Source organism: Platalea leucorodia (genome assembly GCF_965183815.1).
Source record: "Platalea leucorodia genome assembly, chromosome: 1".
In the NCBI taxonomy this organism is placed as follows: domain Eukaryota; kingdom Metazoa; phylum Chordata; class Aves; order Pelecaniformes; family Threskiornithidae; genus Platalea; species Platalea leucorodia.
This window is the reverse complement of record NC_138823.1, coordinates 93,786,797-93,801,425: the sequence shown is the minus strand read 5'-3', so window position 1 is coordinate 93,801,425 and position 14,629 is coordinate 93,786,797. Positions and strand designations below refer to the sequence as shown.

At 51.2% G+C, this 14,629-nt stretch overlaps 1 protein-coding gene across 1 annotated transcript in view; it reads left to right on the top strand.

The window, feature by feature from the left end:
• Positions 1-1,118: 1,118 nt before the first annotated feature.
• The window catches only part of PXDC1 (PX domain containing 1), a 28,699-nt gene continuing 15,188 nt past the window's right edge, over positions 1,119-14,629 (top strand). Inside the window, exon 1 of the mRNA XM_082330117.1 lies at positions 1,119-1,629. Within this exon, the coding sequence (XP_082186243.1) occupies positions 1,374-1,629 (256 nt within the window). The 5' untranslated portion in view covers positions 1,119-1,373. The remainder of the gene's footprint in view (positions 1,630-14,629) is intronic.

The window sequence follows — 14,629 nt, the reverse complement described above, 5'->3', positions numbered from 1 at the left end:
TAGTGTGAGTGCCATGACCTCCAACCTCCCCAAGTGATACAAAGGGGAAGGGTCTCTCCCGCCCCAGGCCACGGCATGGCCCCGGGACGTCGCCCACCGCCTCCCTCCGAGCCCCTCTGCAGCAGAAAGCCCGGCGCCGGAGGCCGCTGCCATCGAGCAGAGGCCCGTCCCGGACGATGCATCCCGCACCACCGCGCTGTCATTCACTTCACCTTCACCGTGTGTATCTTAACCTTGCAGCTTCTAGGCATTTTCAGGCATCCAGCTGTCTCCCACACCTTTCCTTGCTTTACAGTGTGTCTCCGGCTTTGCCAGGTGACCGCTTCCGACTGTTGCAGCCCCCGCCGGCTCTCCCAGTGCCCCGCTCTCCGTGCCCTAGGACAGTGCCTGGGGTCCCCGTGGGAAGGAGGGGTTGTGTTTGCAAGCCTAGGCTTCCCCATCTCCCCATCTCCCTCCCGCATGCGGTGCTGCTGCAGGCTCCCTCAGGGATGGCGTCCCACCGGCCTATTACGAAAAGGCCGAAGGAGTCCCAGGCACCAGCCGCGCTCTCCCTGTCTCCTGCTGTTCCTCTCCGTGATGGCCCTCCCTCTCCCCGGAGAGCCCGGCACGGCAGCCGGGTCCCCGTGTAGGCTGCCCAGGGCACAGAGGGATGCCCTGCAGCCGTCTGCGCGGCTGGGGGCTGACAGCCTCGCATGCCGCAGCTGGAGGCGGCGAAAGCAATTCCCTCCCTTCCTCCCTCAGCTGGCCCGGCTGGAAGTTTTTTTTTTTTTTTTTTTTTTAAAAAGAAAAAAGAAAAATAAAAGAAAAAAACTTCTGGGGTCACTGGGAGGGGAAAAAAATTTCCTCGTCCTGTCTGTGGCGTCTGCGAAATCGTCCCGAGGAGGAAGAGGAGGATCCCGCCGCGGGGACCGCGTTTGGCGGAGGGGGTGGGCGCTGGCCGCGGGGCCGGGGGGGTCAGAGCGGCCGCGGGAAGCCCCGCTCCCCCCCGCCGTGGACGGGAGGGGCTCGGCCTGCCCGCGGCGCCGGGGAAGAAGGGGCCGAGCCACCCTGCTCCCCGCCCCGGGAGGGGGCGAGAGCCGCCCTGCTGGGTGCCGGGGGCTCGGCCGAGCAGGGGCTGGGGTGCCCGGGCCGGCCCCTCGCCGCCGTCTATGAGGCGCCGGCGGGCCCTCCCTCCCTCCAGCGCCGGGAGGCGGCACAGCCCCGGCGGGCAGGGCCGGGCCGGGGGGGGGGCCGTGCGGCGGGTGGCACCCTCCTTCTCTCTTCTTCTTCCTCCTCCTCCTTCCTTCTCCTCCTCCTCTTAACTTGGCCGCGGCGGCGCGGGGCGGTGCGCTTCGCCCTCCGCCAGCGGCGGGGGATGCGCGGGCGGCGGCGGGATGGCCTCGGCCGTGTTTGAGGGCACCTCGCTGGTGAACATGTACGTGCGGGGCTGCTGGGTGAACGGGATCCGGCGGCTCATCATCAGCCGGCGGGGCGACGAGGAGGAGTTTTACGAGATCCGCACCGAGTGGTCGGACCGCAACATCCTCTACCTGCACCGCAGCTACTCCGACCTCGGCCGCCTCTTCAAGCGGCTCCTCGACTCCTTCCCCGAGGACCGGCCCGAGCTCTCCCGCTCCCCCTTGCTCCAAGGTTTGAGCAGCCTCCGCGGCTCCGGCTCTCGCTGCTGGCGAGCGGGCGGGCGGGCGGGCTTCCAGCCGCTGCCGCTTCCCCGGGGTGGCGGGGGCGGGCGGGGGGTCCCCCCCGGCGGAGGGAAGGGGGATGAGGAGCCGGAGCCGCTGCGGAGCCGGACGGGGCGGGGGGGGCTGGAAAGCTACGGGGGCGTTTTGCGGTCGGAAACTCCACCCGGGTTGCTGATTTCTGTTGTATGTATTTGGTAAATATAGGGTGGTTTTGAAGGGCTGCCCCGCAGCCCGGGACGGGGGTTGGGGGGGGGGCGCGGCGGGCGAGCCCCGGGCTCCCGCGGGAGGGAGACCCCAGCCCCGCCGCTGCCCCCAGCTCCGCGGGGCCGGGGGGCTCCGGGCTGGGCTGGGGAGGCGGAGGGGTCCCTGTTCGCGCTGCCCCTCCCCGCTGCCTCCGGCCTCCCCGAGCCTTCTCGGGGGAGGGCTGGGGGGGTGTTGGCAGGAGAAGGGCTGTAGCTGAAAAATCTCCGCGTGTTGGTATGTTGTTTGCCACAAGGAGAAGAGGGGGAAAAAAAAAGAGGCAGCGGCGCTTGCCAGTGGACGGAGCGACTCTGGGAGCTGGCATAATTCCTCGCATAACTTCTGCAAAACAGGGGAATTGCACCAGCGGTCAGAGCCGTGTTTTCTCTTTTCGTTTCTGAAGTGGATTAACCCAATTTGGGGGATGTTGCCCATGCTCGGGCCTCTCTGTGCAGAAGCAGAATGTACCTGTTAGGCTGTCTTGGGGTTTGGTTTTCGTTTGTTTAACTTTCGGGGTATTTTTTAGATACAGTTGCATGTTTTGCTCTAAAATATTTTCAGTGGTGCGGAGCATCCGCTCCTCTGGAAATGGACGTGTGCGTGGCACTTCCAGTCTCCCCGGCTGTTTGAGTAACCACAGAAATGATTTGATTGACCAGTAACGGGGAGAAGCTGGTGTTTTGTGCGTGTTTTCCTCGATGAGAGGACGGAGAAGTTCTCCCCTGCTCTCACTTCGCCTCGCACCCTGCTAGTGCGACCCCCCCTTGCCGAGGGTCTGCCTCCTGACATTCTGGGGGCTGCTTCTCCACCCTGCGTGCCGGTGTAAATCCAGCGGGCTTACTCCTGGGCCCTGCCTGGGTGACAGGGCGCTGCTCCCGGCGGGCGGCGGCAGCCCCAGCGGGTCTCCCCCGCCCAAGGATGTTCTCCGACGGGTGCTTGAAGTGAGACAGGTCGTCTTCTGTTGTCCTGCCAGATCCCTGACCTCGGGGGGGTGCTTAGGGTTTTGGGGGTGGTTTTTGTGCCTCGTTTTAAATTGCCTATACCTTTCTTTCTCCTTACCTTCCTCCCGCCGCGGCGGCGGGAGCCGCAGCCCGCTCCCCGGCGGGCGTCCCCCGGCGCTGGGCTTTTCCCCTTGCCGCGGCGGGGAGGCGGCAGCTCGGCCCCGCCGGGCCCGGGGAGCTCCGCCGCCACTCGCGGGCCCCGAGTGCCCCCTGCAGCCGGCGGGGATGGGCGCAGGGCCGCCGGCAGCCTGGCCGCCCCCTGGCCGCCCGCTCCGGGGCGCGGGGTGCCGGAGGGCGCTGGGCTGCCTCCCCCCAGCTTGGGTGCGGGCTGGGAGCGGGGGAGTCCTCTGGCTGTTCCTGCAGATCCCGCACCCCGTCCCTCAGCTCTGCTGTGTGCTTAGACAGTGTCTCACGCGATTAGGTGGCTGACCCGGGATCTAAAATACTGCGAAAATTTATTACCTATTGTGGGTGCCCTACCAAGCATTATTTTTAGTAGTCCCGAGCAGCACTAAATTCTAAATAACATGGCCTTTAAGTGTATATGGCATGTGGGCCCTGGCTTTTGAGGATGCTGGCTAGGTCTGGAGCGAGCCTGCCTGTGGCTTGCAGGGCACAGCACCTGCCACTATGACTAAAATTTGACTTCTCAGGGTGCCGGTAGTCCTTGTGCTTGTTGGCTTTATGGGGCTCTGAAGAGCAGCTTGGCAGCTGGGCTGGGGTGCGTGCTGGGTCTGGCCACAGACAGACTTGGTCCTTGCTGGCCCTGGCCTCCTGCCCGTCACAGCGTGCTCCCTGCTCCCTCCCCATCGCCTAGGCACAGGAGCCCCTGCGCGACCCAAAGCCGTTCTCATTCCTCAGCACCTCTCTCAAGTGAGCATAGTTCCTGCCTCAAGACCTGCCACGGCTTTTGCAAAGTATTAACCTGTTTTCACATCTCTCTGAGGCATCATTTGTGCAGCTGGAGCCAGATGGGACTATAGTCCCTTGCACTGGCTTTACTTGACAGTCCTAGCTAGCATACACCGTTAGTGGATGAACAGCTGGGGCAGAGTAAGCATCCTCAGCCTGCGACGCTCAATTCCTGCCTAAGACCTGGAGCGAGCGACCTTCACTTACCCTTATCTCAGGAACAGGCGTACTGACTTCAGTAGAATCGGGAATGAGCAAAGCATCAGTCCAGGATTTGAAAAATCGAAACCCAATATAAGCAGATCGTGATCTGTTCAGCTTGGTGAGGGGTTGGGGGTTAACTTTGCAACAGAGACAGAATAAAAATCAGGAGTAGTTTCTAAGCAATCACAGTGCGCTTCACAATTTCAGTAATACTCTGTTTAAAATTACGCTGCGCCTGCTCTAAAGAAAATTACTTTGCAGAGTGTGCTTCTCTGCGTAGAGAACACTTCGCCATACCAGCACTTTAAAGTGACTGGCCACAGCCTTGTGTAACTTCACAAAGTTGAAACATAAAAATCTCATTTAACTAAGCGACACTGATGCAAAGCTTTGGATGTAAGAAGAGATTGCATGGGGCATGTCCGGTCTTTACAAAACTGATGGGGTAAACGTGGTTTCTTAATGTCCCATTTAAAAGCAGATGTCCTGCTGCCTACAGTGAAGCTCAATATACTTAACCCAACAAAAACACCTGACAAAAGCACACTCCCGTGTGTGCTAGCATTCACTCATATACGTTTGTGTGTGAGTATTTTTATATACATACAAATGTGTATGCATATGTATGTGAGTTTGTATATGTGTATGTGTTAGGCTTTCTGAAAGAAGGTGAATATTAGCTGGGCCTTTTATCTGGAGGAAGTGGTAAAATGTCGCAAACCAAATTTGCGTTGCATTGAAGAACTCCAAAGTCCCTACAGATTTGCTTAAGGAGCATTAAAAGGACTAACATTATCCTACAGCTCAGTCAAGCTGCAGTACTTACATTTAAGGGATATGGTTGAGGAGTGAAAGCGTGAGCTATTTGATGTTATTAACTTTTTAAAAGAAGATTTATTTTTTTTGAAAACGTCAGCAATATTAGAAAGAGTTGGTTGTTACCATTATTGCTGGTTTCAACAAACAGCTCCTACTGAGCAGGAACGTGCTCCTTTTCTTGCTCAGCACCAGCAAACTATCCTCTCCTTTCCTCTCTCCACCCCTTGTCCCCTTGGACCAACTTCCCCAACGCTCTCCCTCTCCGTATTTCTTGGAGCTGCTGAGTGCTTTGAGATTAGAGAGGAGGGGATGGGAGGTATAGTGTTCTGCAGTGGCTGTTCATCTTACCCTTTCTTTGCTAGGAGAAGAGAGGAGGTCCCGGGGAGCGTATGGCGTTCACACAATCTGCTCTTGTCTTTGATAACTAGTACGAACACGTGGCAAAGGGCACTCTGCACCTGGAGCGTACTGTCATGCTAAGGGCCAAGGGTGTTCAACAACGCAAGGCATCTTACTAGTAAGCTGGTAAACAAGGTTAGATATGTGTGTACCTGCAGGGTGACTAAATATGATTCACGGTGATGTTACTAGTATCTTGCTAGTGTTTTATTTGTGTCTGAAATGTGCCCATCCCTTGCTCTAGGCAAATGCACAGAAGAGGATCACAGAAAAACACAGACTAGTTCACTCTTAGCAGAGCTAGAGCACAGCCTAATGTTAATAAACTGTTTCTATATGCAAAGTAAACAACTTTTGTATTTAAATCAGTCTTCCTGAGAAAGGCAGCACTACGGACTTAGAAGCCAACTTAAAATTGATGATTTAGAAATAGTTGCAACAGACCAAATAGACACTGGAAGTGAAGTATAAACCTGGGTAAGTACTCTTTCTCCTCCCCCTCTCCCCCCATTTTCTCTAAATACTACTTCTGAGATGTTCTCATCTGAGATTTATCCTAGAAGAAGGATAAATTTGTTTATTTTTTAAGCTGGATTTATCCAGCTTCAGTGCAGGCAGCAGTCAGGCACCTGCCTCTGACCGCAGTGTGGGCAGGATCAGCCCCATCAGTGCTGGCCCAGGAAGCCTGAGGAGCGCATTAGTGGCCTTTCAAAGCTGGGATTTGTTTTGCCCTTGGAGTGGCAGGGTGGTTTCTGGCAATCGTCCTCTGCCCCTGTTTTGTCGCCTTTGTCATCAGAACAGAGGCTCAGATGCTCTTCCAATGTTGCTGTTCATATTGCGCCTATGTGTAGCACCTGGTCCTGCTCTGATACTCTACTCTGAGCTGTCAAGTCAGAAACTCTCTTCTGTCTTACAGATTTTTTTTTTTTTTTTTGGTACTAGATTGGCCCTTTCTTCCCAAAGTGCTCATTTTCCTCCCCCTTCCTTCTTTCCATGCCTCCTCTGACTCATTCTGCTCTGTTGTGGCCTTTTTTCCCCTTGCTCTTCTTTCTGTTATTTTCTCTCTGCTTCTCCAATTTGCTTTCTCTGAACCGCTTTCTGTTCCCTTTCTTTGCCTCCAGGTTTCGCTCACCAGCTTGCTCCCATCCGTGGTTATTTGTGGCTCTCTAGAACTTTTCTGTTCCCTTCTGCCTTGCTGGCACTCAACCTCTGTCCGTCCGTAGAAGTTCTCCAGTAGCAGTGGAGATTTCCTATAGAAACTTTGCGTCTGTGGCTTGCCTCGTAGCGTAGAGGTGGTCGCTTCACCTGCAGCAGACCCTGATCAGTCCCTCTCAGATGACCTAATGCTGAGCTCTAGCTCTGAGGCTTGTGCCTGCCCTCCGGCGTGGTTGCTTGATGCGAGAAGCAGACGATCAGTTGTTTTCTGTGTCCAAGTGGCTCTGCACCAGGAAGCACATGGGAAGCCACTCCAGGGCTGCCGTTGGAAGGACTTGCCCAAGGCAGAAGGCAGATCCTGAAGAGCCGGCCCAGGAACATTGTGTTTGCTTGCAAATGTCACATTCATAACTTACGGTTTTCTATATGCCACATTACAGTGTTGTTGTTGTTTACAGGACCATCTGGGAGTGTGATTTATGAGAAGAGGGAGCTCTACAGAAGCAGCATAGTGGTTTCCACAGACAGCAGCTGTTTCGGTGCTGTCACAATACAGATAAATACACTGCATCTATTGTGCTCTTTCTATTGTTGACATTGTCAACAGTTCATTAGTGGAGCTTGTTCAGAGCTTCTGTCTGGCAGACAAAGGATGCAGCTCTTGGTTATCAGGCTCTAGTAGTGCTGTATAACCAAAATTAAGTTTGGGGCTTCTGGGTTTGTTTTCTATTAGCTGAATTTCATGGGTCATCGGTAATAATGGAGATAAATGAAGCTGACTCTGTCGTTATAAAGCTAGGCACAAGTTGTCTTTTTGTGGTGGACCAAGGCAATGTGTCTGAGAGGCTTTTGGTGGAAAGGAATGGAAATGAGGTGGTTTTTTTCGTGACAGTTCTCACCTGATAAGAAACGAGCGCTAAAAATGGTTGTAGGGGCTTGCATTTTTCATCAGGCTTTGCCTGCTTTGTTTGCTTTTATCTTGTGCTTCTTTGACATCTTTTTGTTTCTTGTGGCTCATCAGGCATCAAGACAGGGAGCTCCGTGGCGAAAGCCTATCTGCTGAGTTCTGTCACCAGGAGGTGCCGTCTGCCCTCCAGAGATCCTAGGAAGTCCCATAACTAAATAATACATGTGTGGAAAACCTATCCGCTGGAGGGTCTGGACTTTTCAGCTTTTAACTTGCCCCCTGTGCTTTGCACAGGTATTCGGGTGTGCCAGGGTCCTCAGGTGGTCACGGTCACAATCCCTGCTCTGGGGGATTTCAGTTGGACAGTTGTTTGGATAGGACTTTGCTCTGTCTGTATTTTTACATCTACTGCATATGAACTGCAAAAGAAGAAATGGCCTGTGTTAGAGCTAAGGGTGTGCAGTGTGGGCAGGGTTTTGAAAGCTCTCTCTCTTTCTTTCTGCATCTAAGAGATTTCTCTCAGTATGTTCAATATGCTCATTGCTACCTAGTGGGACTTCTAAAAGTGTGGAGTGACTTACATGCACCTTGGATACTCATACCTCTTAAAAAAACCTGTCCCTATTTTGTTCCTCAACATCAAGTTTAAGAAGAGCAGCACAACATGTAACAAATTTCAAAAATCCACCTCCCCGCACTTCTCTTTTCAACTCCGTTGTATCCTTTTAGCTTCTCCCTGAGTAATGCCACCAAGATGGATCTTGTCAGTGATATTGCATAAATAGTAAACCCTTTGTAAAGGCTTTAGAGACTGTAGTGACCCTTGTCATATGAGATGGATGAATTTCCCCCTGAGGGGAAGGGGCAAGTGTGTCTGCCCCAAGACAGGGCTGTTGTAGCGTCAGGCAAGAGGCACCAAAGAGGAGTTGCCAGAGCTGCCAGACTAAGTCAGACCAGTGCTGTAGCTGGCTCTGGGATCCTATCCGTAATGATGAGAACCAGATGCTGCAGAAGGCAGCATAAATAACCAGCAGAGAACAGAAAAGTGACAGTCCTGGTCCCTAGTAATTGGAGATCTGATATCCCTGATTGCCTGTAATTATCTGCCCTTGTCTGGATCTTATCAGCTCTTTGGACTTAAGGGATTCCTGTGGTGTTATTTCTGCAGAGTTTTTGAAGAAAAGTTGTGTGAAACAAGCTTTCCCATCTGCTGTGTTTTTCGTTTGGTTTTGTTTTTTTTTTAAAATTTCCTGTCTTTACATACCACTGAGTATTCCTTTGTCCTTCTAACAACCTTTTATCCTATTCTCCTCCGTCGGAGAGGAGGCTGCTGTAGGTGGGAGCTCTTTTGGTCTCCCCAGAGTCCAGTCTAAGATGGCTAATGCCATAGTTCCCAGGCAGCGAGGTTCAGGGAACGTGTGTCTGTGGGGAGGTGGGAAGCTACCAGGGCAGCTGCTGGGGGGGAGAGGCGTCATGGCCATGAAGCAGGAAAAGACGCCAGCTGAAGTGGTATTGAGAAGGGCCCAGTTCAGCAGAGGGAGGAAATGGGAAGCAGTGCAAAGGAGCAAAGCAGCAGAAATCACTGGGCCGAGTTGCCACCTTTCAGCCCTGGTCCGCGTCCCAGCTGGGTAGTTTCAGTTCCTGCATGATTCTGTGGAATATCAGTCCTCGGGGATATTCAGAAGTCACCTTGACATGGTGACATGACAGATCAGCAGCCTGATCTGGCTTTGGACTTGGTCCTTCTTTGGATGAACCAAATGACTGCCTGAAATCTCTTCCACTGGACGTTATTCTGTGATTTTGTCCTCTTGTGGCTGGGACCTTCCTGCTCCATCTGCCTCCTGAATTGTGTGTCTGCCCATGGGTCGGTTAGAACATATCTGAGGGAAAGAAGGAGGCATGAGAGTACAAGATAAAAAAGATTGAGCACTGCAGTGTTAATGAATGCTGTAACTGGGAAAAAGGAGCATATCTCCTGTTGAAGCCATACAGTCTGGTCAAGAGAGAGCAGAGTAGCAGTCTTCTGTGCCAGACAGCTTATGTGTCTTCCCTAAAGATTTGAAATCCCTAACTGCTGCTCATGGGCTTGTGCAAAGAGATAAGGATGGGCTCAAGATCTGAATCTATAGGCCTTAAATCTTTCTTGCAGTGTGGCTTAGCAGAACACAGCAAGATTTCTCCCTGGATTTATTTGCTACTACTTTTTCCACTTTGATATCTACTCTACAGTCTTTCCATAGGGGATGGAGAGAGGATTAGGTGAGGAGGGCTCAATGCAATAATCTTCATGTACATACTGAAATACACAGCATTTAGGAGTATTGCCATTCCATCTTGCACACATCTTCAGAAAGTACACCTTGGCTTCTGCTCTTGCTCAGCCTTCTATACATATTGCACTGATTTTGAGAAAGTAGGAGATCTCTTGGACATTCTTTGTTCCTCTCCTGACCACAAGCCTGAAGTGGAGTCCTTCACACTGGAGAACTAGGGTTTGCCCACAGTTTGAGATCCTGTATACAAAAGGACTTGTACATAGCAACACATGTCCAGAGAAAAGAGACTTCTATGTGTGATCATTGAGAGATGGCATATGAGACTTATTTGACTTAGGCATGAACTTACTCTTCCTTGAAAGGCACTAGAGGGTTGTTGAGACGACGTGCTCATCATGGACACCGACCGTCAGGACTGCATTGTGATTTCATGACGAGCCATGGAGCACGTGCTGCGATTCCTGTCCCGCTTCGTTTGGTAGAAGCATGCAGCGCGTTATCTGCGGTTGTCAAAATGTCACGAGTCGCAGTTTTGGTGGCTCACATGGCAGTAATAGGACAGGCCTACCAAGGCTTGTGTGTTGACATCAGGAATTGGCCCCAGTTCGTTCTCCTCCTCTGCTGAGCTCGTTTCCTGCTCGTTTGCAGCTCTGGGCCCCTCTCCCACGCGGTGAGCCAGCGTGCCAGGTACACAGCTGCTGGCCTGCTCGCTCAGCCTCCTGCAGCTGCTCCGGCACCAGGGTCCCAGAGCAGGAAGGATGCTGCAGGCCTCTGGTGCTGTTTGTGCCGTGTTTTTCCAGACGTGTGTTGCTATGCGTGAAGTTGCTATGTATGCGTGGTCTCAAACTGCAGGCAAATCCTTTTCATCCAGTCTTAAGGACTCTGCTTGGGGCTTTTGCTCAGGAAAGGGGCAGAGGAGATGTCAAAGGGATTGCCTCCTCCTTTCTTAAAATGAGGTCGCTGATTACGGGGCTTGTGCACACAGCAGAACCCTGCTAAAAGCAAATACACTGCCACCCTGGGTTAGGCGGTGTGCCTGTACTGTCCCTCGTGTCACCGAGTGTGTGGGCTCCCTTGTGCACAGGGTGAAGAAATCTTAGAAGTTTGTGGTATTTGGCAACATAGTTTGTGGTAAAAAGGAGCCAGTGGGGCTCCAGTTTACCTCGAGCCCTATAAACATAGGTGTTTATAGCATTTAAATCACTTGAAATGATAGTTGATTGTCCAAGCACAGTACAAGTAACAAGACAGAGAGCAAAGTTTTCCTGGGAGGAGTTTGTGCATGTTTTCCATTAGCAGTCAGACAGGGACCGGGGCAGAGGAAAAGGCATGAGAACAGCCTTTCACCATGACCTCACGGAGAGATTTCCCAGCGCTGAGCTCAGCTCTGTTGCATGACTGAACAAGTGGAAGAAAGTGCAGCTGGTTCTAGGCTACTGGTTGCTTTATTGATGTCTTATTTTTGTTTTATAGCAAACTGTCTGAATATGGGGTTTTGGGGTCTAAAAGCCCCAGATGGAAAAATAGGTACATATTTATGGTCCGTGGGCAGAGAAACGACAGCCTCAGGACGTGTTGTCGCTGCTGTATGGATGCTGCATATGTGGTCAGGGAGTCCCATGAACTCTGGTGCGTTGGTGCCAGGGTTAATGGATGTTGGAGGTGCTGGAGTCTGTCTGCAGAATCAGCTGGCATGTGCCTTGTGTCTGTTTGTCCAGGCATTTCCAGCATCTGGAGATCCTATACCAGTCTCTGGCTTTTTTTTTTTTCCTTTCTCTCTGCCTTGTCAAAGCTTCCAAACAGGAAAAAGACGACAGGCGGGGCAGAAACCCCCACAAAGTAAAGAATAGAGATGGAAAGTTCGGGTGCAGTTCTGTGGCCCTTCTTTACACAAGTCCTGATTCCCGCTCAAACTCAGTCGGGCTGCTTGCATGAATACCTAATACCTGGGTGAGAAAGGTGTTTGAATCGGGCATCCTAACCTGCAGTCTCTTGCTTCTTGTGCTAAGGTTGGGGTTTCCTGAGGTGAAGCTTTTGACAGGAGTGGTTGGAGGTATTCCCCGCTGCTCACCTAATTGTGCTTGCAAAGCAGAGGCGGCCCTGTGTTGTGGTGCGGGAGAGGAAATGAGTTGCAGGGGAGGGTGTGAGCGCCTTACACCAGTGTTGCCACTGGAGACTTCACCTTGTGAAACCACAGTGTTCCTCATGCACGTATGTGCTGTGGTCGATGACAGCAGCTAGTTAGCCCGCGCTGAAAGGAGGGACTGAGGCCTCCGCTCCTCCCGGCTGCTTGGGCAGGCAGTGCCTTGCTCCGGGTAGCGTGGCTGTGGGCTTGTGAGCAATCCCTCGGGTTGTGGGATCATAGGCTACAACTAACTGAAAACCAGGAGGGCATCTGTTAACTCTTAAAAACAGACTTGTAGAATTAAGATAAATGAGGGCCTTACAAACTGCAGCTATTGAAGAAGAAATTACAGGGTTCAATATATAGAGAGCCAGTCCAGTGGTTTCTGTGTATTGGGACTGTAGACATATGAAAAGTGAAGCTTTAGCCTAGCCAAACTGAATTCCCTGTACGGGGAATTCATGTAAGGTCAGCAGCTTTGCACCCCAAAGCTGTGCATCTGTAATCATGAAGCACGTATATAGGAAGCTGTCCAGGCAGATGTGTCACTCTCCTTCCTACGCCGTCTGCCTTTTGGGTTTGATATTACTAAAAGCTTCACTAAGAAACGTTTTTTTCATGTCAGATGTTACAAGTCATCTGTGCCAGTTTCCAAGTCAGAGTGTGGGTTTGCACGGCTGGTGCCTTTCCAAGAGCTGGAAGGAGGAATATACCAGAGCTGGAAAGTCCTGGTGAATGCAAGAAGCTGTAAAACCTCCTACTGGGTGATCTGTGACAGTGCGACAGGCTGGCAGCCTTGTCCGACTTCTCTTGCTGAAGCATAAAAAGGCATTGTGGAGCTGCAGATGCTTTCCCTGATTACTAATGAGAGAAAATCCTCACTGCTTGGCTGGTTTTCCTCACAGGACGAATGCTCAGTGTTGGTGAGGTGTTTTTTTTCTTTTGTTTTTCTTTCACACCCCCCCCTCCCAGTCTGAATATCTTCATTTTTTTGAGAGTATCCCTCTTCCTGGTAAAATACTAGTTGCAACAGTAAATGCTTATTTGGAAAAGGGTCCGAGGTCAAGGGCGGATTTGAGAGAGGGCAGTTGAATGCTGAATCCCGGGGCGGGTCAGCGATGAGGTGTTTGCCTGCAAGGTGGGAGCTGCAGTCGGGCAGTCTCTGCCCTGACTGTGTCAGTGTTGATACGTGGCCTGGAGCAAGACCAGCGGGAGAAGTGGAGGCACCCCACGGTAGCCGGCACCGGGGTGGCTAGCTCTGTTTTCTCTGATGTGGGCTACGGCAGGGCGACAGTGTGTTTCTAACGTCATAGGTGGGTGTCTGAGCCGTGGGGCCATTGGCAGCTTCTTTTTAGGGAAGATGAAAACACTTTTTTGGGAAGGTTTGAACTTCATTCAGATGTGGGATGGGAACATATTTGTGGAGGGGTGAAGCAGATCCACCCAGGCCTGCTCTCACCCAGTAGTTAGGAAGATGAAGGGTGCTGGTCTGCAATTCAGGTCCATAACATCAAGCGCAACCCAGCTAATATGCAGTCTGTGGACCCATGCAGATGAGTTAATTCGTGTTTACAGCCTTTCAGAGAATTTCTATGCAAAACTTCCCAATTGTAGTGCACGTCAGTCAAGGCGGGATATGCTGCTTGCCTTCCTTGTATGCCTGTTGGTGTACTCTGCTCTGCTGGCGTAAGAGGGAGCGAGCTGTACCGAGGCGAGGTGGTAGCAATGCTGACAAAAACAGGCAAAATGAGGGGCTGTCGAGCAATAGGAAGGCCTATGCAACCAGACTACTTTTGTGGGACAACCATCAAGTAAACCTGGTTGCTCCGGAGAAAAATGTGTTTTATTTAGAGCTGTAATTGGAGGAGAGCTGACAGCTTCAAAGTTACACTTTTGTCTGGGAAGTTTGTATGGGATCATATCCTGTCGGTAACAAACAGCAAGGGTTGATGCAGACTGAAGCTGTTTGTGGATGTTGTCCTCACGCTGTGCACGTTTGATGGCTCTTTCTGTATGTTTGCCTTTTGAATTGGGAGATGAAGACGCACTTAGAGTTTAACACAATTTCAGTATGTTGAAGTGGTTTCTCACAGACTGCTTTGCAGATTTTTGGTTTTGATGCTTTTGATTTATTAGGTCTTTTTCTGCTCCAGCTTTTTGTATTTCTTTTTACCAGTGAAGCTTGTTAAATTTAATAGTTTCTTAGGTATTTTATTTTCATGTGCGCATTCTATTCCTTGGAAAAGCTGCCCAAATGTAGATGTGAAACGATGATTGGGTTAGAAGAAGTAGGTTACAAAGATCAGAAATAAAAGGGCTGCTAGAGGGATGTAAGATTTTTGGGGTTTACTTCTCCTCATATTCCCTGTATGTGCATATAACCTGTGCTATATTTCCCTGAGTCTGCCAGGGGAGAGGGAAGTTACAGATGTCCTGCAAGTTATGCATACGAAATATAGCATTACAGTTGCAGATGCCCATGCTGAGCAATTCAAAATTAGAAGCGTTGTAATGCATCATTCTGGACACCGGACAGCAAAATTTCCATTTTAATCTCTTCTGCAGCACTGTCATAGTTCAGTGATTAAAAAACCAAAAACAACAACAACAAAAAAATCCAAGAAGATGTTTTGCACTTGAAGAACATGATGCTGAGAAATCTTCCTTAGGCTTCTCACTGGGGCTTACATTCAGAGAAATACAAGACTGCCCTCAAAGCCTTTTGTTTAGCTTATGTTTAGTCTTTTCCTCTTATCTGTGGGTTGTTGGTTTTTGGTTTTTCTTTTGCTTTTTATTGACAGAAAAAAGGATGAATCATGGTTCTTGAAAGCAGAAAACAGGCTGCTTGATTATCACTGCTGGGAATGCTGTGTAGTGAAACCATGGGTGAGGGAGTAGGTGGTTCTACT